A 25,869-nucleotide genomic window follows, 5' to 3' on the forward strand; every position below is an offset into this window, starting at 1 on the left:
CATATCTGAGGTTATTGATATTTCTCCCAGCGATCTTGATTCCAGCTTGTGCTTTTTCCAGCCCAGCATTTCTCATGATGTACTCTGCATATAAGTTAAATAAGCAGGGTGACAATATACAGCCTTGATGTACTCTTTTCCCTATTTGGATCCAGTCTGTTGTTCCATGTCCAATTCTAACTGTTGCTTCTTGACCTGCATACAGATTTCTCAGGAGACAGGTCAGGTGGTCTGGTATTCCCATTTCTTGAAAAATTTTCCACAGTTTCTTGTGATCCACACAGTCAAAGGCTTTGGCATAGTCAATAAAGCAGTAGTAGATGTTTTTCTGGAACTCTCTTGCTTTTGCAATGATACAACAGATGTTGGCAATTTGATCTCTGGTTCTTCTGCCTTTTCTAAATCCAGCTTGAACATCTGGAAGTTCATGGTTCATGTACTGTTGAAGCCTGGCTTGAAGAATTTTGAGCATTACTTTGCTAGTGTGTGAGATGAGTGCAATTCTGTGGTAGTTTGAGCATTCTTTGGCATTGCCTTTCTTTGGGATTGGAATGAAAACTGACCTTTTCCAGTCCTGTGGCCACTACTGAGTTTTCCAAATTTGCTGGCATATTGAGTGCAGCACTTTCACAGCATCATGTTTTAGAATTTGAAATAGCTCAACTGGAATTCCATCACCTCCACTAGCTTTGTTCGTAGTGATGCTTCCTAAGGCCCCCTTGACTTTGGACTCCAGGATGTCTGGCTCTAGGTGAGTGTTCATGCCATCATGATTATCTGGGTCATGAAGATCTTTTTTGTACAGTTCTTCTGTGTATTCTTGGCACCTCTTCTTAATATCTTTCGCTCTGTTAGGTCCATACCATTTCTGTCCTTTATTGACCCCATCTTTGCATGAAATGTTCCCTTGGTATCTCTAATTTTCTTGAAGAAATCTCTAGTCTTTCCCATTCTGTTGTTTTCCTCTATTTCTTTGCATTGATCACTGAGGAAGGCTTTCTTATCTTTCCTTGCTATTCTTCGGAATTCTGCTTTCAAATGGGTATATCTTTCCTTTTCTCCTTGGCCTTTTGCTTCTCTTCTTTTCACAGCTATTTGTAAGGCCTCCTCAGACAACCATTCTGTCTTTTTTTATTTCTTTTTCTTGGGGATGGTCTTGATCCCTATCTCCTGTACAATGTCACGAACCTCCATCCATAGTTCTTCAGGCACTCTGTCTATCAGATCTAATCCCTTGAATCTATTTCTCACTTCCACTGTATAGTCATAAGGGATTTGATTTAGGTCATACCTGAATAGTCTAGTGGTTTTCCCTACTTTCTTCAATTTAAGTCTGAATTTGGCAATAAGGAGTTCATGATCTGAGCCACAGTCAGCTCCTGGTCTTATTTTTGCTGATTGTATAGAGCTTCTCCATCTTTCCTTCTCCATCATTACTTTGCCAACAAAGGTCTGTTTAGTCAAAGCTATGGTTTTTCCAGAAGTCATGTATGGATGTGAGAGTTGGACTATAAACAAAGCTGAGCACCGAAGAATTGATACTTTTGAACTGTGGTGTTGGAGAAGACTCTTGAGAGTCCCTCGGACTGCAAGGAGATCCAACCAGTCCATTCTAAAGGAGATCAGTCCTGAATGTTCATTGGAAGGACTGATGCTGAAGCTGAAACTCCAATACTTTGGCCACCTGATACGAAGAACTGACTCTTTGGAAAAGACCCTGATGCTGGGAAAGATTGAAGGTGGGAGGCGAAGCAGACAACAGAGGATGGATGGCATCAATGGATGTGAGTAGGGAGGCCTGGCATGCTGCAGTCCATGGGGTCATAAAGAATCAGACTGAGCGACTGAGCTACTGAACTCACTCACTCCCTCCCTCAGTCTTAGTCTTCTCTGAATAGTTATCTTGTTCTCTTTACCTTAGCTGCTTATTCCCTTTTCCACCTGCAAAAAAATGCCAGCAATCACTTCATAATCTCAGATGCAACAGATTCAAACTCTTCTGCCACCTGCCACCTCTGGTCCTCCCAGCTCACTTCTCCAAACATACCACTGTGAACTGTCACCCTACAACTGCATTGTCTTTTTTTTATTTTATTTTATTTTATTTTTAAACTGTACATAATTGTATTAGTTTTGCCAAATATTGCATTGTCTTTTGATCCACGGATGCTACTGCTCCTTCACGGCCCCCCACTCCTGCAGGTCTTAACCCAATGTAAACCCAAGCTCAGTCCCACATATTCTCAACCTGTGCCCCCTTTACATGTCCTCCAACTCCTTTGGCCAAACCGCAGTCCTGGCTAAATGCCCCTCTCCACCGCTTCATGCCTGCCATTGTGCAGCTCCACATGACCTGAGAAAAACACACCATGTGCCAATTGCTCTCACTCCCGGTTGATGACTGGGTTTTCAATGCCAGCAGTCCAAAGCTTACTTCCACCAGTTTCAAGCACCTGGAGGTATGTCTTCTGCCCCCTCGTACCTGGATGAGTGGTCAGTGGTCATATTACGATAACCCTTCCCCACAAGTCTCACTCTTGCAGTTGGGGCCTTTGGGCCTGCTGCTTTCTCTCCTTGGAGTGTTCTTTTCCTAGATATCACCACTTTTGAACTGTGGTGTTGGAGAAGACTCTTGAGAGTCCCTTGGACTGCCTTGCTTCTTCCCTCCAACAGGTCTTTACTTCAATGCCATCTCTTGAGTGAGACCTGTTCCTCCTCTCTGCAGTGTCCCCTCCACCCAGCACCAGGCACACACACATGCCCTCACACACCCATGACACTTCCTCTTCCCTTTCTCCTTGTTAGTTTTCTCCTTTGCCCTCACTACTCTCTAGTACGCTGCATGTTTTACCTATTAATGCTTGTTTAATGTTCTTTCTGGAATATAAGCATTTTTTATCTGTCTTGTTTGCCACTGTTTCCCCAATGCCTTGGACAGTGTCTATAGCACAGAGAATATGTGCGGTGAATGACTGTTGAATGAAGCAATGTGAGAATGACACAGTTATTGAATAAATGAAAAACAAATGCTTGTACTTATTTACCTACCCTGATGTTTTCCTCAATCTCCTCTCTCCCAACCTAGTTACTGGACCGACTACTAGACGGCGGCTTAATAAGCGAACCTTCTTACTTCCAGAATGTTACAGGATGTTCTAATTACTACAACCTTTTACTGTGCACGGTAATGACAACATTTAAAAAACCATAATAGTGTTTGCTTAAAACTTTTGGCAAAACCAAACTTCCTTAGAATTGGGAAACATTATTGCTGACTTTACACTAGAAAAACATGTCCAAACTATATTGCATTATTTGGTCCACTAATCTATAAGATCTTTTACCTTGCCAATGTTGTATACTGTATAATCTGACCATTGAGAATGTGTGATATTCCAGATAACTCAAAAAGAAAAATCTCTGATTAACACAATTTCCCCCCCAGTAGAGCTTGTTATACAGAAGTTCTTTTGTGAAGGAGAAGGGCCAGGATTGCAACTCTGGGTATCAGGCCCCAGAGCTCCAGGCTTGTAGTGAGTTTCTTGAAAATACCCACATTATTTGTTCTGTACTTAAGACAGCTTGGATAACCCAAACTGCCAAAGCCTTTATGAAAATATTTGCTTTGTCTTACTTTTAACTTAAGATTTTTAATGCATTTAGTATGGCCCTCACTTTAAGCCCTTTGGAATATTCTCAAAGTATTCAAGTAGTTTCTTTCATAGAAGTATGCCAAAGTTGATGTCTATTGCGTAGCTTTAATCGAATAAGACAAAGGGAGCCAGAGTGGAGATTTGAAATTGTATAATCCAAGTCTAGGGTATATGACAATGCATTCTGTTTTTAAAATTGCCTTATTTATGAACCATTTCATATATAATATATAAAGCTAATTTCAATGGAATTTGCCAATGCTGGGGTTTTGGACTTAGATTTGACCAAGAGAAAAACATTTGCTAGGCAAGAAAGAAGCAAAATTTGTAACTCTATTTTTTTCTTCAAAAGTAATGTATTCACAGTTTGCAAAAAATATTGATGATTCACAAAATTGTTGATTTCAAACTTCAACAGTTTTTTAATTATTTCATAACTTTTTGAAAAATCAGCATTTAGTCCTTTTTTTCCTTTTAGCTTAATGAATCTTACAGAGACTTTTATGCAATGGTTTTAAAAAATAAGGCTCATGGACAAGTTTTCTTTTGATTTATGTCCTTCATAAAGTATCATCTATTTTTACACTTGATATGTTTTTCCTCTTAAATTATGGAATCCCAGGGACAGAGGAGCCTGATGGGCTGCCGTCTATGGGGTTGCACAGAGTCGGACACAACTAACATGACTTAGCAGCAGCAGCAGAGTATTTATTTTGTGTGTGTGTTTTTAATAAACAGCAGAACACGAAAAAGAAATCCTCATCTTTTAATCTACCACATCACCTCCCTGGCTCCTTGTGGTCCATTTCACCTTCTTTCCCAAGAGCCTCCAACAAGGAGCAAATTGTCCTTGATAATCTCACCTCTTCATCTTCCCTGTCTATCTTTGTCGTGAAGGGGGTTTTTAATTGGAGTCACAGATGGCCAATTAGTTACAAAAAGGAAAATCCAGCATTTGCAAGTTGGATATTGGCTCTGAGAGTATCAGATCATCCAGACTTTTTGGATAAAATTTGAAGTGAAGTAGAGTCGCTCAGTCATGTCCAACTCTTTGTGACCCCCTGGACTGTAGCCCACCAGGCTCCTCTGTCCATGGGATTCTCCAGGCAATAATACTGGAGAGGGTTGCCATTTCCTTCTCCAGGGGATTTTCCCAACCCAGGGATCGAACCCAGGTCTCCTGCATTGCAGGCAGACGCTTTAACCTCTGAGCTAAATCTCCTCAAAAACCCCAAGTCAAAATGTTTGGGATGAAGACCTGTTAATAGTCATGTCACATCTTGTTCATTGTGATATGGAAAAGAAAGTGTTAGTCACTCAGTTGCTCCATTGTGTTTGACTTTTTGTGACCCCATAGATTATAGCCCATCAAGTTCCTCTTTCCATGAAATTGTCCAGGCAAGAATACTGGAGTGTGTAGCCATTCCCTTCTCCAGGGGATCTTCCTGACCCAGTGATCAAACCGGGGTCTCCTGCATTACAGGTGGATTCTCTTCCACCTGAGCCACCAGGAAACCTTCACTTTGGTATATGTTAGGAAAAATCTGAAGTGCTCCCCAGCATGGTGTTCCCACCCAGTTGTATGTCCTAATGTCTTTTTGATGCCCCTTCTGCCAGGAGCCTGAGGATCAAGGTTACTACGGGAAATTTTTGTCCCTCCCCCATGTGAGACAAGCCATCCACGTGGGAAACCAGACTTTTAGTGATGGAGCCAAAGTTGAAAAGTACTTGCGAGAAGATACAGTCAAGTCAGTGAAACCATGGTTAACTGAAATCATGAATAATTACAAGGTAAGAGGGCTACTTTAGTTGCTATCTATTTTAGGAACTTTTCAGATTACCCAGAGTAGAAGCGATCTTCTTTTACTCGTAATTCAACTCCTACCATTTTTTACTCTTCTGATATCTTACAAATGTAAATAACAACCACTGCATTGTTTGATTTCTTTGAATTAAAAGTTCTTTTTTTTTTTTCCTTTTAATTAAATCACTTTCCCTTACTAGTTCCTAAAAATGAAATTCTCTTTGGCACATGCCACCTCTCATCATTTCTTGAGAAAAGAGGGATAACAGAGCCAGGAAGATGACTCGCCTAGTGTAAGCCAATTTTCCCCTATTATTGGCTTTATATTATTAATCCCAATGAAGTTAGGGATAAATGAAATCAACTGGTTATTCCAAAAATGCTTTTTGCTTGATAATTGCATTTATTCAGATCACTCAGCCACAGTTTCTTCAGTGTCTACTTCAAGCCAAATGTTGTACTAGGCTGTCAGGTTGAAGTGATGAATGAGACAGTTCAGTTCAGTTCAGTCGCTCAGTCGTGTCCAACTCTTTGCGACCCCATGATTCGCAGCACGCCAAGCCCCCCTGTCCATCACCAACTCCCGGAGTTCACTCAGACTCACGTTCAGACAAGGTCCCTGTTTTGAGGCATGTAGAGTCGAGCACTGTAGTATCTGACTGAGATGTTCTGCCTGACTTGATGCTGAAGGTACCAGAGGTTCAAGCAAAGGAGCTATGACCCCTAGAACTCTCACCGTGAGGGAAGGACTCCACGAGCAGGTGACAGAGAGAAAGTTACCTTGTGCATTTCTTTGCCCTTTCCTTCTCTTCTCACCTCCTCCTCTGATCTTCTAGGACTGTTAGCATTGGTCCTAGGCATGGTTTGGGAACAGCCCGGCAGGGTAAGTATGCTAATGACGGAGATCACCACCAGAGGTGATCTACTTTTTCTCTGTTTCCTGGCAGTGGCAAGAGTAAGGATTGGGATGAAAAAAAAAAAAACCATGGCAGCCAGTATACCAACACGTGAATTAGACAAATGGTAATCTGTACTCAAGTACTTTATTTCTATCTATCTAAAAAATTGTCCTGATACACTGCTTTTATTTGAACCAGACTCTTTCCTGCCATTTTATGACATAAGGAATACACATTTCAGCAATGTCTATGTAGGGACTGTTCCGTGTACAACCCTTAGTACTGTCCAGGGAATCCTTGGCCTAATGCAACCTTACTAGATTGTAATTCAGAATATGCCCAACCTAAAAGACCTATTTTCTGGTCCTGCCTGTAGTACAAAGAGTTTCAATCCAGTCCCTGGACATACAACTTTTATTCCGAATAATCTAAGGTCAATGGTATGCAGACTCTACAAACCCATTATAAATCTGGAGAACTTGACAAAATACTTTCTAGGCAAGAAAGAGTCTAACTAGATGAGGCAGAGAGAAAGTTACCTTGTGCATTTCTTTGCCTTTTCCTTCTCTTTCAACCACTCTTATCTTTGATTCTGCTGGGGAAATGTAGTGAGTGGTCCTTAGTGCTTACCTGCTTGGAGCCTTCTCTGAGCAACTTCCCAGTGCTCTGCTGGTTGTCCTCTTCTCTGAACTCTCTGACCATGTGGCCTCTGCCTTTGGGAGCATGCTTAGCACACGTACTACCATTATGGGCTGTCAGTTGTAGGACCAGCCTCAAGCAGACATCAATAATGCATAAATGAATAAATGGATAATTGAAAAATCAGTTCTTTAAACTAGTGCTATGTCAAAAATATATCTATTAAACTTGTTCATAATTCAGCATATATTTATTACCCACAAATTTATTAAACCAAAAAGAAACCCACATCAGTTTCTGTATAGATTACTTAGCATTTATGTCTTCAAGGTGAAAACAATTGGCTATAATATTAAGGAATGCACAATGATTTTCTTGAGTAGAGAGTGGAAAAAGAAGTTCCCATGTATATTTTTTGTGCCCTTGGAAGATAGATTTTCTCACTCTGTAAATTTAACTAGATATGATTCCTTTCTCAACCAAGTGAGGATAGCATGGGGCATATAGTTCACTTGATGATGTAAAACTCTTTTGATACTGGCTTATCACCATATAGTGTCCACTTGATTGATGAAGAAGAATATGCTGATTAAAGATGAGCCTGCGTTTTGATATTTAAACATATCTGTCTCTGTTTCCTATGGATCCTAAGCCTGCCAATATGAATCCCAATGAAATCAGAATATTTTCTAAACTTTCAAACTCTCAGTTGCAGAAAAAGAGAATAGATTTGTGATGCAGATAAACTATATTTCCAGAAAGAAAGAGAACAAAGTATGCAGTCAGTCTGAGTGCAGACCAGAAAGCGGCTGCTGCTGGAACAGACTGAATATTCATGGCTAGAGCTGGCATAGGCCACAGGGTAGTGATTATCTTTGGCTTGTCTGTTCATGGTGGTGAACCTCAGTGTGTATGCAGTGGAATCAGAACAACCTAGGCTGGCTTAAAACATTAGTACCCTCGAGGATATATTTATGTAAGACTCAGTACTAATTTGTCATAGAAAATAGTGCACTTGTTTCTATTCATAAGAACATGGAAGTCTTTTTCTAGTACTTGATTCATTTTAGCCAATGTGGAGTATTCTCTGAGGGGCTGAGGAAGACCTTCATTGGTTTCTGGAAACTTATAGAACTCTTCGCAGCACATCAGTTTCTGTGTAGACTATGCGAAGACATAACCCTTTTCTTGTGATGACCTACTTAGGATGTGTACTTAAAGTCATTCTCTTTTCAGTAATTTTAGATATTTGTATGGTAAATTTGAAATATCATATTAGCAGTTCCTAAGACAACTAAAAGGAGAAATAATCTGTTGGACTATTGGAGTTACTGATGATTAAATCAGATCATGGTTAAACATAAATCTTACTAGGAGTAACACAATGTAATCCACTAGTGAATAAAAAATATCAGGCTGAGTTGATCTCATAAATGCAAGAACATTTTTGCATTAGAAGTTCCATCATGTAATATATCACCTAAAACATTGAAAAAATAAAAAAACATTCATCTTAATAGATGCAAAAACTGAATTTGACAAAATCAAAACCCATTTAGGATAAAAGTTAAAAATTTTTTTTATTTATTCATTTATTTATTTGGATGTACCTTGTCTTAGTTGCTGCATGTGGGATCTTAGTTCCCTAACCAGGAACTGATGCTGTAGCTGAAATTCCAATACTTTGGCCACCTGATGCGAAGAACTGACTCATCTGAAAAGACCCTGATGCTGGGAAAGATTGTAGGCGGGAGGAGAAGGGGATGACAGAGGATGAGATGATTGGATGGCATCACTCATCAATAGACATGAGTTTGAGTAAACTCTGCGAGTTGGCAATGGATGAGGAAGCCTGGTGTGCTGCAGCCCATGGGGTCACAAAGACTTGGACACAAGTGAGCAACCAAACTGAACTGAACTGAACCAGGAATGGAACTCTGGACCCCTACATTAGGAGCATGAAGTCTTAGCCACTGGCCACTAGGAAAGTCCCAGGATGAAAGTTTTTAGCAAACTAGGAATAGTGGTATCTATATTAGATTCCTATGCTTGCTGTAATGAATTACCACAATCTTCACGGTGTAAACTACAGAAATTTATTTTCTCACAACCTAGAGGTTAGAAATACGAAGCTACTCTTACTGGGCTGAAAGCAAGGTGTCAGTAGGATGACTCTAATGGGACAATCCATCTGGCTTCTGGTGGCTGTTGGTGTTCCTTGGCTTGTGGGCATATGATTCCAACATCTCCCTCTGTGCTCACATCGCCTTCTCTTCTGTGATCAAACATCCTATTGCCTTCCTCCTGGAAATATTCATGAAGCTGCATTTAGCAACCTCCTGGATAATCTCCCTATCTTAAGATGCTTAAGTTAATCAAATCTGCAAAATATTTATTTTTTAATTAATTAACACTGTATAAGGTGACATTCACTGGTTCCGGTGATTAGGACTAGATATGTTTTAGCAGAGCAGTATTTAGCCTCCCATACTATGAGACTTTCTTGACCTAATAAAAACCTACATGTGTAAAATAGATAGCTAGTGATAAGTTGCTGTATAACACAGGGAGCTCAGCCTGGTGCTGTGTGACGACTAGAGTGGTGGGATGGAGGATTGGAAGGGAGGCCCAAGAGGGAGGGAATACAGGTAAACTTATGGCTGATTCACTTGTTGTACAGCAGAAACCAATACAACATTCCTCCAATTTAAAGAAAAATCCTACTAATAAGCATTATTCTGGTCTATAAACCTTAATATGCATTCTCTTTAAAATCAGGGTTATAGTGATGCAAACAAATAAAAAATGAAAAGGAGGAAAATCCAATTAATAAAAGTATAAGAAATAATGGAATAAAAAATTATTATTTGACGAATAGTATAGTAATAATTGTTTCAGGAAAGAATCATCAGTGGATACTAACATCAGTTAGTGAAAGTATGATGAGAATCAGAATATTTACCTGATCTCAAAGTATCCCCTTTCAAAATGTTTATGATGAAAGGGAAAATAGTAACTTTATTATTTTTTTTAATTTTTATTTTATTTTTTAACTTTACAATATTGTACTGGTTTTGCCATATATCGAAATGAATCCGCCACAGATATACATGTGTTCCCCATCCTGAACCCTCCTCCCTCCTCCCTCCCCATACCATACCTCTGGGTCGTCCCAGTGCACCAGCCCCAAGCATCCAGTATCTTGCATCGAACCTGGACTGGTGACTCGTTTCATATATGATATTATACATGTTTCAATGCCATTCTCCCAAATCATCCCACCCTCTCCCTCTCCCACAGAGTCCAAAAGACTGTTCTATACATCAGTGTCTCTTTTGCTGTCTCGTATACAGGGTTATTGTTACCATCTTTCTAAATTCCATATATATGCGTTAGTATACTGTATTGGTGTTTTTCTTTCTGGCTTACTTCACTCTGTATAATAGGCTCCAGTTTCATCCACCTCATTAGAACTGATTCAAATGTATTCTTTTTAATGGCTGAGGAATACTCCATTGTGCATATGTACCACAGCTTTCTTATCCATTCATCTGCTGATGGACATCTAGGTTGCTTCCATGTCCTGGCTATTATAAACACTGCTGCGATGAACATTGGGGTACACGTGTCTCTTTCAACACTTTCTAACACCATACACAAAAATAAACTCAAAATGGATTAAAGATCTAAACGTAAGACCAGAAACTATAAAACTCCTAGAGGAGAACATAGGCAAAACACTCTCCGACATACATCACAGCAGGATCCTCTATGATCCACCTCCCAGAATATTGGAAATAAAAGCAAAAATAAACAAATGGGACCTAATTAAACTTAAAAGCTTCTGCACAACAAAGGAAATTATAAGCAAGATGAAAAGACAGCCTTCAGAATGGGAGAAAATAATAGCAAATGAAGCAACTGACAAACAACTAATCTCAAAAATATACAAGCAACTCCTACAGCTCAATTCCAGAAAAATAAATGACCCAATCAAAAAAAATGGGCCAAAGAACTAAATAGACATTTCTCCAAAGAAGACATACAGATGGCTAACAAACACATGAAAAGATGCTGAACATCACTCATTATCAGAGAAATCCAAATCAAAACCACTATGAGGAAAATAGTCACTTTATAGTGGAGAAACCTGGCACATGAATGTATACGTGCTGTTGCTCAGTTGTGTCCAGCTCTTTGCAACCCCATGGACTGTAGCCCACCAGGCTTCTCTGCCCATGGGATTTTTCAGGCAAGAATATTGGAGTGAGCTGCCATTTCATACTCCAGGGTATCTTCTTGACCCAGGGATCAAACTCAAGTCTTCCACATTGGCAGGCAGATTCTTTACTACTGAGCCACCTGGGAATTCCTGGTGATGGGACAAATCTACATTATGTGTCTCCTGATATGTTATACTGAGGACACAACAATGCTAATGTGTGTTGCCAAAACTGTATAGCAGGGGACTTCCCTGGTGGTCCACTGGTTAAGAATCTACCTGTCAATGCAGGAGACATGGGTTCGATTCCAGGTCAGGGAAGATTCCACATGCCCTGGAGAAACCAAGCCTATATACCACAACTACTGAGGCTGCGTGATAAACCCTGGTGGCTACAACTACTAAGCTCCCCTGCCACAACTACTGAAGCCCTTGTGCCTAAAGCATATGCTCCACAAAAGAAGCCACCCGGATGAGAAGCCCGAGCACCGCGATTAGAGAGTAGCCTCCTCTCACCGCAACTAGAGAAAAGCTGCTCACAGCAACAAAGACACGCCACAACCATAAATAGATAAATAAAAATTTTTAAAAAGAACGCACAGCATGAATTTGATCATGAGACAACAGCAGACAAACTCAAATCAGGGGACAAATTTAGCCACAAAGTAACTGGCTAATGCTTGTCAAAAGGTTATGAAAGAAACACACAGACACATACACACACAAAAACTGAGGGATTAAGGAGACTTTACAACTATATATATATAACATGTGCTTTTTATTGCATCCAGGACCAGAAAAAGTATATTAAGAAACAACTGAAAATTTTTAAAATAAAATTTGTAGCAAGAAAATAGTATTATATCAATGTTAATTTTCTAGTTTTGATGATTATACGATGGTTATTTAAAATGTTAATATTCTGAAGGCTACATAAAGAATCTGCAGGACTTCTTTATACTATTTCTTTAACAACTTTATTGAAAATATATTTCACATACTACAGAATTCAAATTTGTAGTTTTTTAAATACAAATTTTTGCAGCCACCATCACTGTTTAATTTTAGAACATTTTTGTCACATTCCCCCCAAATTCCTTATGCTTTAGGAGTAATTCTCATTTATACACTGTTTGTAAGTAAGTTGTATCCTGATTTTCAAAGTAATAAAATGCAATGGGGGAATGGATAGCTAGGTGGATAGATAGATAGATTGCTGCTGCTGCTAAGTCACTTCAGTCGTGTCTGACTCTGTGCGACCCCATAGATGGCAGCCCACCAGGCTCCCCCGTCCCTGGGATTCTCCAGGCAAGAACACTGGAGTGGGTTGCCATTTCCTTCTCCAATGCATGAAAGTGAAAAGTGAAAGTGAAGTCGCTCAGTCGTGTCCGACTCTGTGCTACCCCATGGACTGCCATCTACCAGGCTTCTCCGTCCATGGGATTTTCCAGGCAAGAGTACTGGAGTGGGGTGAGATAGATTAGGGCATCTCTAAAGTCCAGGAAATATAGGCCATATCCTGTAAAAGCTATTGGCTTTAACTCCCTTGCTTTTTGTAGAAGTCCCCTAGTCCTCCTTAGTACTTTTTGATAAAGAGGTTACACATTTTTATTATGAAGATTCTTGCTAAAGATTCTGAATATGTTTTCAACCTCCTTTTTCTGTTTGGCTACAGTTCTTACCTGTGTAAAAATATACTCTTTTCAAAGACTGAAGAGTACATGAGAGAGATAGGGAGAATGTGATTGTGTATGAATGTGTGTGGTATATTTCCTGTATGAAACTATTATTTCAAAAAAACTGGAGCTACAGCTATATACATAGAGGCCATTTGTATCCAAAGCAAAACATTGCCCTTGGATTGAGATTGCCGTTGTTGCTAAATTGTCTGCAAGGCCACTGCACTTTTAAGAAGGACCATCTCCAAAGGCCAATACCTCCATATGCTTTTGCTTTTAAAGGTTAAATTGCCCTTGGGTAGGGCTTAGTTTGCTGTGTTTAAAAGTTCATCTTGTCAGGAAATTGTAAATATAAAGTTACATTTCCCTGTCACTTATCATTCTGCAGCTCATTAAGTTTCAACTAATTGCATCTTCAGAATTCAGAATCTTAGAGTTTCTCAGCTTTACCACCAGACTGAAATCTTAACACCCAGGTCGTTAGAATTTTATTTACTTATCCTAGGCTATCAAAAGATCTTAGTTTAGAAACGAGCAATTCCTGGTTAATGGATGTGACTCAGGACTTTGAAAGGTAAATATTTCTAGTAATCTAACTCGTTTTAGCAGTCATTCTAATTGCTTGTGGCATTTTCCTTAATAACATTTTCTGATGGCAAAATGTCTATGGTAATATTGCCAGGAAACTAGATTTGGTAAATGTCTAGCATACCAATAAAAATTTAACACTTAAATGGGCCTGATTCTTCAGCAGCTAAATTGGACTCTGAGCTTTTGTCACACTATGATGACCATAATCTGATGTGATCACTTTTCTTCCAAACCCTTTGAAGACCTTAAGGAGAATGCCAGTACCATTCTGTGAAAGACTTCTGTGAGGAGGGACTAATTCTTAGAGAAGCATAGCAGAGGAGAGGGAAGCTAATCCTGAGACATTTGCTTTATGTAATCATACTATCGATAAGGAATGATCACTTGGCAGGCAAATAAAAAGTGTGCATTTGAAAATCAGTTTTACTGCAGAGTTCCTCGCAAATTACTTTCACCTATTTTAGTTATAATTCAAGTCAAGAGTAGCATTAACTTTTTTTATTTAATGAGGCATGCTTCTTCTAGGCCTCTTTGATTTTTAAGCATTTCAGTGAATAAAGGGGAAAAGAATACCCATAAATTATTTTTTCTTTTATTACCCATAAATTATTAAACAGACTTTGATTTCATCCCAAATTGCCATGCTAATGCCAAACACCTTTTCTTGTTTGTCCTTTAAATTAATGTTGGGATGAAATATGCAAATAACAACCAGCATATATTTTTATTTACTCTTACTTATTTTTTTAAGACATTTGATAATTCTACTGTGTGAATTGGCATATTTTAAATTGATTAGCTTGGTGAGCATGTCATCATTTTGTTGTTGTTGTTCATTCACTCAGTTGGGTCTGACTGTTTGCAACCCCATGGACTGTAGCATGCCAAGTTTCCCTGTCCTTCACCATCTCCCAGAGTTTGCTCACACTCATGTCCATTGAGTCAGTGATGCCATCCAACCACCTCATCCTCTGTCACCCCCTTCTCCTCCTGCCCTCAATCTTTCCCAGCATCAGGGTATTTTCCAACGAATCAGCTCTTTGCATCAGGTGGCCAGAATATTGGAGCTTTAGCATCAGTCCCTCCAATGAATATTCCTGGATGATTTCTTTTAGGATTGACTGGTTTGATCTCTCTGCAGTCCAAGGGACTCTCAAGAGTCTTCTCCAGCACCATAATTCAAAGGCATCAGTTCTTCAGTGCTCAGCCTTCTTTATGGTCCAGCTTCTTTATGGTCATATCTGTACTTGACTACTGGAAAACCCATCGCTTTGACTGTATGGATCTTTGTTGGCAAAGTGATGTCTCTGCTTTTTAATACACTCATAATTTTGGCAAGGCTTAATTTTGTTGCATTCAAAGGTACCTCATGCTGAAAACATTAGAAGGTACATTTGTGATTTATGGCAACATAAAAGTGGAATTTAATCTTGAGCCATCTAAATACAGCGGAGTGAGGGTGGTAAGAGAAGAAAGATATTAAATGCTGATACCATTGGTTATGTAGATTCCAAGGACCTAAAAATCAGCAAGCTTAGAAATGCACATTTAAATCCAGTTGCTGTGAAATTCAGTTGTTATGAAACACAAGCAATTACATCAGTTGACTTTACTTTGAAAAGATGAATTTGGAAAGAGTGAGAGGAGTATTGCTTTCCGGACACAGTGAGGACTCCTTCTTGTGAATAGAAGTCACCATGCTGCAGTAGCTTCTCAGTCTTTACTCCTTGTGTCTTGGTAAAACAGAAGATGCTTAGTGATGGTAACACATTCCAACCGATTGGACCACTGGACACCAATGGTCTTCAAAGCAGTGTGTGCCCACCACCATACCCTGGGTCATGGGAGGGAAAAGTGTGTACATTAATATTTTTTAAAGGAAATTTAAAAGTAAGCATTATTTATGTTTAATAGATGGATTGGCACTAGGGTACTTATTTATCTCTGTGATAGTCACATTAGATGTGATAGAGCCAGAGTGCAAAGCCAGGATTTGGATTTGGGTTTTGGTTTTTCTAATCATAGTCATCATCATTTAAGTCCATTTGCCACAAAATCTGACTCCAGGTGCAGTATTCTGACTGCTGTTTCCTCTCCTTCCCTGTAAATGTGAGTAACTTAATCCGGTGGCTGTTGGCCTTGGCCTTTTGGTCCAGTAGGGAAAGCAGCATTTGCATACTTCTCACCACCTGAGGAAGCTGCAATCGCAACCTCTAGGGCTTTTCCCACAGGCTTTTCACCACTGAATTTGCCTGCCCTGCTTTGTAGAAGTGATCTAACCATGCCCTCGTCATGGGGCAGCCTGTGCCATCTCCTTGCTTATTATGAGTGTGAGCAGCTTCTAATATTGTCAGGTAAACAGTGCTTCAGCACAGCATTCCTGTGCGGAATGACATGACTGATTGAAAGCCAGAAGGACCTTTAACCAAGCTTTCAAAAAATTGCTCTGAGCAGGAGCCCTTGACTACCTTTGTCTTGATTTTCCTCACCTTGTGCTCTGTTCACTCTGCATATTCACATCTGTTTCTTCAGCATCTCAGCAGTCCACATTGAGTGATAATGATAATGTCAGGGAACAGGGAGCTGGCAAGGGGACTGATGGCAAGAGGTTTTCCTGCAGCTCCTGTCTATTTCTGCTGGAACTAAAAGTGCTTCCGCCTGCCAATGCCGGAGACACAGATTCAATCCCTGGGTCAGGAAGATCCCCTGGAAGAGGAAATGGCAACTCACTCCAGTGTTCTTGCCTGGAAAATTCCATGGACAGAGGAGCCTGGTGGGCTACAGTCCAAGGGGTCACGCAGAATCGGACATGACTGAGCATAACACAACCAATAACAATAGGTGAGAGGTGATGTCAGAGGTGAGGGGATCGGAAAGGGGTATGAGAACAGGCCCTAAAACAAGCTGAGCAAAAGGCCCCCTAGAGTGGGCCCCCAGAACTCTTCAAATGAGACAAAAATATTCTGGACATTATTAAAGGTCATTTTAAGTGTGATGTTCTGGGTAGTTAAACGTTTTTCTCAGATCCCTGGATTGGAGTGATGGCTTAGTGGATTATTTTCAAGTTGGCTTTACTTATTGTTCCATTCTAAAAGCAACTAAAGTATTTAGAGTGAAGTTGCAAGTTAATTCCATTTCAAGTTAAGTTACATGAAATTAAAAGATACTTGCTCCTTGGAAGGCAAGCTGTGACAACCTAGAAAGCATGTTAAAAAGCAGAGACGTCACTTTGCCAACAAAAGTCCATATCGTCAAAACTACTGGTTTTTCCAGTAGTCATCTACGGATGTGAGAATTGGACCATAAAGAAGGCTGAGTGCCAGAGAAATGATGCTTTTGAATTGTGGTGCTGGAGAAGACTGCTGAGAATCCCCTGGACTGCAAGGAGATCAAACCTGTCAATCCTAAAGGAAATCAACCCTGAATATTCATCTAAGGAACTGATGCTGAAGCTAAAACTCCAATACCTTGGCCACCTAATGCAAAGAGCCAACTTACTAGAAAAGACCCTGATGCTGGGCAAGATTGAGGGTAGGAGGAGAAGGGGGTGACAGAGGATGAGATTGTTGGATAGCATCACTGACTCAATGAACATGAGTTTGAGCAAACTTCGGTAGATAGTGAAGGACTGAGAAGCCTGATGGGCTGCAGTCCATGGGGTCACAAAGTCTGACACAACTTAGCAACTAAACAACACCAAAAGTTGCAAGAAAGCAGAAATAACTTTCTTTGACAGAAAGACATTTTATTTGTGTTATCGTGGGACACTCACTCAAGCTGCCTGCCCCACTTTCATTCTTCACTCATCTTGGCAGAACCAACTGGTAGGAGAACAGCAGGAACACTGTAAGAGTGTTTTTTCCAAATTCGTTTTTTCTCTCTCTTTCTTTCTTTGTCTTCCTTAAACCTGGAAGCCAAATTTGTCTCATTTGAAGAACGACTTGGTTGCAGAAATGACTGCTGTTTCATTCAATGGTTGCATTATTTTTCTGTCAAGTCTCCTCCAGGGGGGCTCTGGGGACTCTGGCTTCCAGAGTATTGCTGCATTATATCTCCGCGAAGTCACCAGGAACTCAGAGGCCCCAAAGTGCAAACAATGGGCGACTGGGGCCCAGGCATTGTCCCTGGAAGGATGACAAGTCAGCCTCCAGTGGCGAACATTGCTAAACATTATACTCCATAGCTGAGATTGTTTTTCTTTTGCAGCTGAGTTTTTGAGAAACCCTTGGGAATTGCCCTGGGTTGAGTTGGATATTAGTGAAATTAATTCTCAGCTATTCAGGAGAAAGTTACTGTAGGTGGGTCATGCTAATTGCTCCAGGCAGAAAGAACTCCCCGGTATGTTGGGATTTGTAATAGAAGAATGATAAGTAAAGCAGCCAGAAGAGGAAGTGTGGAGGGCTGCTTTGTAGGAGTTTCATTGATTTAGCATCTGTAAGGAAAGTTTATTTTTAAAAAAATTCTTTTTTTTTTATTAGTGAACAGGAGAACATTCAAAACTAAGACAGATAGCAGCCAACTGGGAATGCTGTGCAGTTTGGAATAGCTTAGGCTGCTGTTCAATCATTTCCCCAAACAGGAAACCACAAAATGTTAGAGATTAAGGTCACTGGATCATTGGGAAAAGAGCATAACTTTGTCTGCAAAGTATTATGGTGGATTGTAAATGGGCCAAAATATAAGCATAAATCTTTCGTCTAAAAATGTAACAACAAAAATCCAGCCTTCTCGCAAAAGCTCGGTTTGCTTTCCTGTTGTACCAAGAGACTGAAGCCTCCTCCTGTGGCATTTCTGTAATTTTCCTAATAAGTAGAGGAGTAATTGGGGAAATAAAGAGAAATGCTTTGTATGGTCTGTCATCAATACATGTGTTTCGGTTTGGATTTTTAAAAACGGTTCAAGTTTAGATCAGAAAGTGGCCCTTGTGTGATTTATTTTCAATCTTAAGCTTTAATATGGGTGACAGTGAAAATATAACAAAATGCACATTTATATACATTTCTGCCCCAAACCCCTTCTTTCAAGTGTTTGGTTATACGCACGCTAAGTTGCTTCAGTCGTGTCCGACTCTGTACGACCCCATGGACTGTAGCCCGCCAGGCTCCTCTGTCCAAGGGATTCTCCAGGCAAGAGTCCTGGAGTGGGTTGCCATTGCCTCCTCCAAGTTTGGTTGCATAGGAACCATTAAAAGCACAGGTATCTTTTTTCTCCTTTGAGTGTCATGTGCCCCTCCCACCAACTTAACTTAAAGTCAAAATCTGAGTTTAGAGGCTGTGAGTTCTTCTTAGATGAGTCAGCAAGTAAACCGGTCTGTAGATATCTATAGTTGACACAGTTGGTTGTTTTATGTCTGCCTGGAAAATATTTATCCTTCAGAAGCATTTACTAAGTAAAATAAGGATTAATCTGATTGTGTTCACTGGATTTTTCCTAGAGGGAGGTTTCCTTGCTGAGAGAAGTTAAATTACGAAGAAACTACTGACTTATGTACGTGCAGAACCTGAAAAGTTTATGCTTTGGAATATTAAAATGAGTAGATTTGAGAAAGATTAAAGTGAAACTGACTTTTTTAACTCCTCTTTTTAAGGAAAACTTATAGAATGAAAGAATAACCTGCTCTTCTTCCTCTGATTATTCACTCTTTTGAAAAGTTTTTTAAAATCTAGGGTTATTAGGAGGACAGGAGGCACATCTTTTCATGTCTGTTCTCTTGGTGCCCAATCCTTTGGCTCTCCGTGAAAGTCAAAGTCAAGTGCTCAGTCGTGTCTGATTCTTTGCGATCCTTTGGACTACACAGTCCATGGAATTCCAGGCGAGAATACTGGAGTGGGTAGCCGTTCCCTTCTCCAGGGGATCTTCTCAACCCAGGGATCGAAACCAGGTCTCTCACACTGCAGGCAGATTCTTTCCCAGTTGAGCCACCAGACTAAATAGAAATTTCATGGGAGCAGATTAAGCAAATACTTGCCATGTATAAGTGAGCACACACTCCTTTCTCTAACTCAGACCAAAGCCCACTTCCCTTCCATTTCAGATGGAAGTGAAACTTCACTGCCTATGGATCCAGGAAGGAAATAAAATAAATGCGTAGTGTTGGACTGTGACATACTGATCTTTCTTTTCTATCTCTGACAGAGACATGGATACAGAGGAATATCTTTCTCTCTTCTAAGAACAACAGTAGCATAAGCACTGAATAAATGACAGCTGCTCTTGCACCCTGCTGGGGGTGGAGGGAGACACTCAGGAAGGGGAGGACTGTGTCTTAGGGGGACAACTGCTGCCCAACCTTTGCCCCTAGTAGCCAGGTGGAAATATGGGCCAGTGTGGTCCGGTCTCCCAGTATTTAAATGCCAGCATCTAATTACAAAAACAACAACAACACCCTGTGGACTAGATGGATATGTCTGCAAGCTAAATGTAGGCCCCTGGCAGCCAATTTAAAACTTTTGCACTCCACTATGGAAGTTTATTTTTCAGAGTATTCTTGATATAAAGTAACAAAAGCATGAATGAAACCTTGCTTTTCAGGTTACAGGATATTTTTACATCTTGTATCCCATTTGGTCCTCCCAAGAACTAGGATATTCCATTTCACAGAATACAAAAACTAAGGCTCAGAATGGATAGATGACATCTCCAGGGTCACTCAGTAGCCCAGGCTTTGGGAAGCTGAGCCAGGTCTGGAGCTCAAGGCGCCCTTCTGCAGGTGTCATAATAACTTTTATAAGCCCCTAATGTTTGTTTCATCAAATTGATGATTTCGTGCAGTTATGTTAGAACTCCCACATCCTAGGAGTTATTCTAACTCTTACTTACATCCTAAATCACAATTATAATTCACAGGCAACATCTCACTTGGAAATAATGAAGGTATTTGAATAGCTATGTTGAATTATTCTAATGTGATGATAATAATAGCCAGGATTAACTGAACACTCACTATCTGCCTGGGATATGGACAGCTTTACATGCATTATGTTATGTAATTCTCCCAATGACCTTCCCTCATAGATGTTTCTCTTCTATCCATTTTACAAATGAGGAAACTGAGCTCTAGACAGGCTAAGTAACTTAATATCAAGATAATCTTGCAAGTAAGTGGCAGAGCTCAGTTCATACCCAGCCACAGGGCCTGTGCTCTTATTCTAAACATGTATCCTTCATTCCAAAGAGTCATGCTTACATGTACGTGTGCTCCTTGCATGTGTAATTACAAATAAAGAACAAACTACCTGTTCTGTGTCCTCTGAGCAGGGGGTGGTGGTAGTGACTAAGGCAGGGTGGAAGAGGGGTTAGAAGCACACAGTTTGGATTCAGGCAGATCTGAACTTGATCCATGTCACCAGTTGGCTCACTTCCCTACACCTCTGTCCCTTTGTTCCTAAAATGGATAAATAAGACCTGCCTTTGAGGGGTATTGTGAAATCACGGATGTAAAATGCTTAGCACAGTTCCTGCAGCATGGTAAGAATGAGAGCATTCTATTAATATTATTCCAAAATGTCCCATTAAAAGCTATAATCTTAACCATACTTTTCTAGCATTTCAAGTATGGGGAAATTCCTTGGGATCTTGAATCCCATGCTATAAAATTAAGGATTCCTTTCAAAGGGTAATTTATAGACTTATGGCTCTGACTATCAAGAAAAGACTGCTGAGACACCATGCCCAATGTGTGTAAAATTAGTCTTGAAAGGCATGTTATTTCATGCATTTGAGTTCGTAGAGTTCAGATTTACCCTGCCTGGGTTCCCTCCTACTGTCGGCCTTTGTCAGAAAGAGTGAAATTGGCAACCAAGTATTTGACACAGAAAGACCATCTGAATACTCTGAAGGTTTGTTTTAGAAGAAGTGTTTTTTTGAGTCAGTCTTCCCAGTCATTATCACATTATCAACCTAGTTGGAAAGGAGGAGGACTCTATTTACCTAACTCCCCCAATTTGTGTCCTGTGCTGTGCTTAGAACCCTGTTCACATTTTCTCATTAATTCTCACTGCAGTAAGATGTAGGTCTGACATCTACATGTCCAGAAAAGGGAACCACAACTCATGGAGGGTGAGCCATGTGCCCAGGGACCCCCAGTCACTTCCTGCTGTGGCATGTGAGGTACGGGTCCAATGATGTGTGAGTTTGGATTTCATGCTTTTAGCAACAGCAGCAACTCTGGTTACTTGAAGCACAAAAGGAACTGATCAGTAGACAGGATATGTCACAGAATTCATGAACAAACCAAAGAACTGGCATGAGGAAAGATAGGGCCCGGGAAAAATTCTGGGACTCAAGGTAGCAAAATTAATGGACAGACTCATCAGGGACCCTTGTGTCACTACTCACAATCCAAAGTCTAGGGAAAGAGCATTTGAGGGTCCTGGCTTAGGTCACATGCTCATCCCTTGCATGGAGGAGGAAGGACACTGATGGACAGCCTTCACGAGCCTCCCTTGAGGGAATGGCAGTACAGTTACCAGGAGACAGGCGATTGGACCTAAGCAAGCCAAGATGGCCGACAGTCACTATACAGCGCTGCAGAATCCGTTAAAGAGTGCAGTCGACTACACCCTGTAAGTGTTGATATGTCTTATGGGGTATTGGCACTATGCAAGAGCTGTGGGTGCACCAGTGGCTAGGAGGGCTCCATTCTCCACAAGCTGAGGCTCCTCCATAGCTGCTTAATCACGGCCACTCCCTGCAACAGAAGTGAGGTGTCAGTCGGCAGCTGAGTAATGTCCTTGCACACATCCTGGTTCATAGAGCCAAAGTTACAGAGAGATGTTGGACAAACAGACTTGAGATTGTTTCTAAACTGGACCCGTGAACTATGTCTCCTTCCCCAGTGACTGTTTCCTACAGCTTGAGTAGCACTAGACACGGAGATGTGGGGAGTCAGTAAATGCTTGTCGGTTTGTGGGAATTCAATTCCTGTCTTACAGTGTTCTAGAAAGAAATTTGGAAGACTGGGATCTAGGATGCTTTCTGGCACCTCGCTGTGTCCCAGTAAAGTAGGACCTCCAATTTATGGTAAAGTGGAGGTGGGCCTTATAATACTTCTCATCCCCACCCTGTGAAGCTAGATGAAAATAAAGCCATTATACACATGAAAACACTTTGAAAAGTAAAGAACATAATGAAAATGATTGTATCACCTGTTCCTAGTAAAAAACAGAGATGATTGTAATCCAAATCACCTAGTGCCATCTCTTGTACATGCTTGAATTCTGGAATGAGTTTTTAAGATCATCTCTTGATTGGTGGCTCAGATGATAAAGAATCTGCCTGCAATGCAGGAGACCCAGGTTTGATCCCTGGGGTGGGAAGATCCCCTGGAGAAGGAAATGGCAAGCCACTCGAGTATTCTAGCCTGGAGAATCCCATGGACAGTGGAGCCTGGTGGGCTACAATCCATGTGGTCACGAAGAGTCGGACACGACTGAGCAAAGAACACTTTCACTTTCACTTCATGATTGAACTCAAGTTATGCTGTTTACCTAGTTGTCATGAAAAAAAATAAACTGATATCTGGTAACACTTGAGTCAGCAGAAGTTACTCCTCAATAAAACACATCTTTTGCCAAACGAGGTTCCCAAACTCTTAGTGTTATTGTTTTTTGTTTTTTAATGTTTTCATTATGGAAGCATCCTAACCACATATACCCTCCAAACCTAGAAAAGAGTCAAGTTAAATCACTCATACTTTGATTACCTTAACTGCTCTTTTGTTTTCTTTTGTATTCTTTTCCCAAGTTTGAAGCATCTTTTTAAAATGTAGTAATTATAGAGCTTCTGTATAGAGTAATTATGGGCTTCCCTGGTGGCTCAGATAGTAAAGAATCTGCCTGCAATGTGGGGGACCTCAGTTCGATCCCCGGGTTGGGAAGAGCCCCTGGAGGAAGGCATGACAACCTACTCTAGTATTCTTGCCTGGAGAATCCCATGGACAAAGGAGCCTGGTGGGCTACAGTCCATGGGGTTGCAAAGAGTCGGACATGACTGAGCGACTAAGAACACAGACACAATTATACAGCAGCAACAGTGTTCTTGCCTGGAGAATCCCAGGGACAGAGGAGCCTGGTGGGCTGCCGTCTATGGGGTCACACAGAGTCGGACACGACTGAAGCGACCTAGCAGCAGCAGCAGCAGCAACAGTGGGATCATAGTTTTTCATTGGTTTTTTAATAAAAAGTATTTTTTCATGTCTTTGCATCACCATCAATTTCAACAAACTAACCAGTAAGACATGTAGTAAAAGAGAAGAAAATTCTCTAAAAGGAATGGTTCTGCTCCTTCACTGGGGCCTCACAGCTGACCAGAAAGGAAAGTGAGGACACTGGCTATTCAGGGGTGCTGCCTGCTGTATCCCTGGAAACCTACTCCACCAGCGCTTTCCCTGCTCCTTGTTTTGTTAAGAGTCACTCCTGACAAGAGAAGTGTAGCTAAAAGCTGCATTCATTTCTGTCTCCTCCTCTCAATCTTTAGACCCTGTTGCTTAAAATACCAGCAAGCCTCAGGGGAAGGTTTGCCCCAGACTGTCCCAGTTTTAGCCTGCAAACCCTGCATCCTGGGAAACTCCTCCATCCTGGGCAAACTGGGACAGCAGATCACCCACCAGGAAGAAGTGGGCGTGTGTGCACATCCTTCATCAGTGGCCAACCCGCTGGGGCTTAAGCCTTGTCCTAGCACTTCTCTGACTCAGGATGTGGGTGGCCAACACGTGCCCTCTGACTTCAGGACCACCCACCCCTGTGCTACACCCACCTGGCTTCTCAGCTCACTGTCACCGGATCTGGGGATATCTCGCCCACTCACCCAGCCCTGGAGGCACCCAACTGGAATATTCCTGTGGGGGCTGAAGAGAGTTAGTATGACATTCAGATTAAAATGGCAGCTCTGAAATTCTTATATTTAAGGCAGCCTTAAATGTCAGCTCTGAAATCACTTCGCTTGATTGTTACTCGTCTGATTTCTTTTTGTTGTTATTGTTATATTTGGCTTATGTGCCCTGTAGAAGTTAAAAATGTTTTCCTTGCTTTTTTGCAGAGGAAGAATTTCCATTTGCCCCACGAAGTAGGCTTCTGCACATCACATGCACAAAATTATGCAGTCCGGCCCTTTACTGCCTTACTCTGGAGAGTTTGTACTCTTGTTTAAGATGAATCTGGAGAAACAAGAGAAATGGCTCAGGGATGGGCTTTATTTCCATTCAGTTCAACAAAAGTATACGTATCACTCTGTTTTTGCTGTGGCCTGTGGATTTTGCTATCATCCCTCAAAACTGAAGATTCAAATCTATTTCAGTAAATACCCTGATAAAGTAAGGTTGCAAGTGACACTCAGAAAGGTGCAGGCTTCACAGAGTGGTGACAAAGAGGAAAAATGGCTAGGTACATTTGTATGTGTGCTAATCAGCATCTTTTCATTGATTTCTAGCAGAAGAATTACTTTTTAAAGATTGTATTCATTAATCAGCTATAATCAGCCCTTCCTAGAATGGTGAAGTATTTAAGCTTTGTTTGCTGGTACAGATCATGTGTAATTGTTTCCATATTGTTGGTAAGACAGCTGTAGGAGTTTTGCATGGGCCATAAGTACTCAAGGTCTTTGAGGCAATTTCTTTGTATAAACAATGCAAATTTTTATTGCTATAGTTGAATTTTTTAAAGAGGCTTTAAATCCATGAGGATTTTTTTTGAGGGGAGGGGTTCTTCATAGGAGAGTGGTGACTGAATAACATGAAAGACCCTGTGTTCTTATAGGGGAGGCCCAGGGCCCTTTCATCTCAGGCTGAATCCTGGCCCACTGCTGCTTGAGGATTTGGAGTGTGTAAAAGTCCTGGGCTTTCTAATTATGTGTAAGCCTTTTAAGATGCCTGTACCAGGAGAGCACAGATGGAAACATACGCAGTGTAACATTTTATATCCAATTTGAGGATTCGACCAGAGGTCTTCACTTGACTTAAACCAGAGCTTCCACATAGATGAAAGGTGGCATAGAGTTGAAGACAATCTCTTTGTTGGTGGTGGAGTGACAATACCTCATGAGAATCAATGATTGCAAAAAAATAGCCTAAAAAGAGTAGAAAACAAAAGGGGAAATGATTCACATCTCCACTGGTGAAATTAATCAACTCTGTTCCTTTTTTAAAAGTTTCATTCCATATTTGTAAATAAATATATCAATCATATATATATATAATAATTGCAATATATGTTTGGCATTCAGCTTTCTTCTTTCATTTAACTTTTAAAATTATTTATGTATTTATTTTAGTATTTATTTTGCTGTGCTGGGTCTTTATTGCTGCTTGGGCTTTTCTCTAGTTGCGGAAAGTAGGGGCTATTTCTAGTTGCAGCGCTCAGATTTCTCTCTGTGATGGCTTCTCTTG

The 25,869-nt window shown here is 40.7% G+C and overlaps 1 protein-coding gene across 1 annotated transcript in view; it reads left to right on the forward strand.

Moving 5' to 3' along the window:
* CPVL (carboxypeptidase vitellogenic like) overlaps nt 1-25,869 on the forward strand; it is a 79,399-nt gene that overhangs the window by 27,092 nt on the left and 26,438 nt on the right. The window contains exons 7-8 of the mRNA XM_045166418.1: nt 3,086-3,184; nt 5,271-5,444. Of these exons, the coding sequence (XP_045022353.1) occupies nt 3,086-3,184; nt 5,271-5,444 (273 nt within the window). The remainder of the gene's footprint in view (nt 1-3,085; nt 3,185-5,270; nt 5,445-25,869) is intronic.

Source organism: Bubalus bubalis, chromosome 8, assembly GCF_019923935.1.
Source record: "Bubalus bubalis isolate 160015118507 breed Murrah chromosome 8, NDDB_SH_1, whole genome shotgun sequence".
Classification (NCBI taxonomy): Eukaryota; Metazoa; Chordata; class Mammalia; order Artiodactyla; family Bovidae; genus Bubalus; species Bubalus bubalis.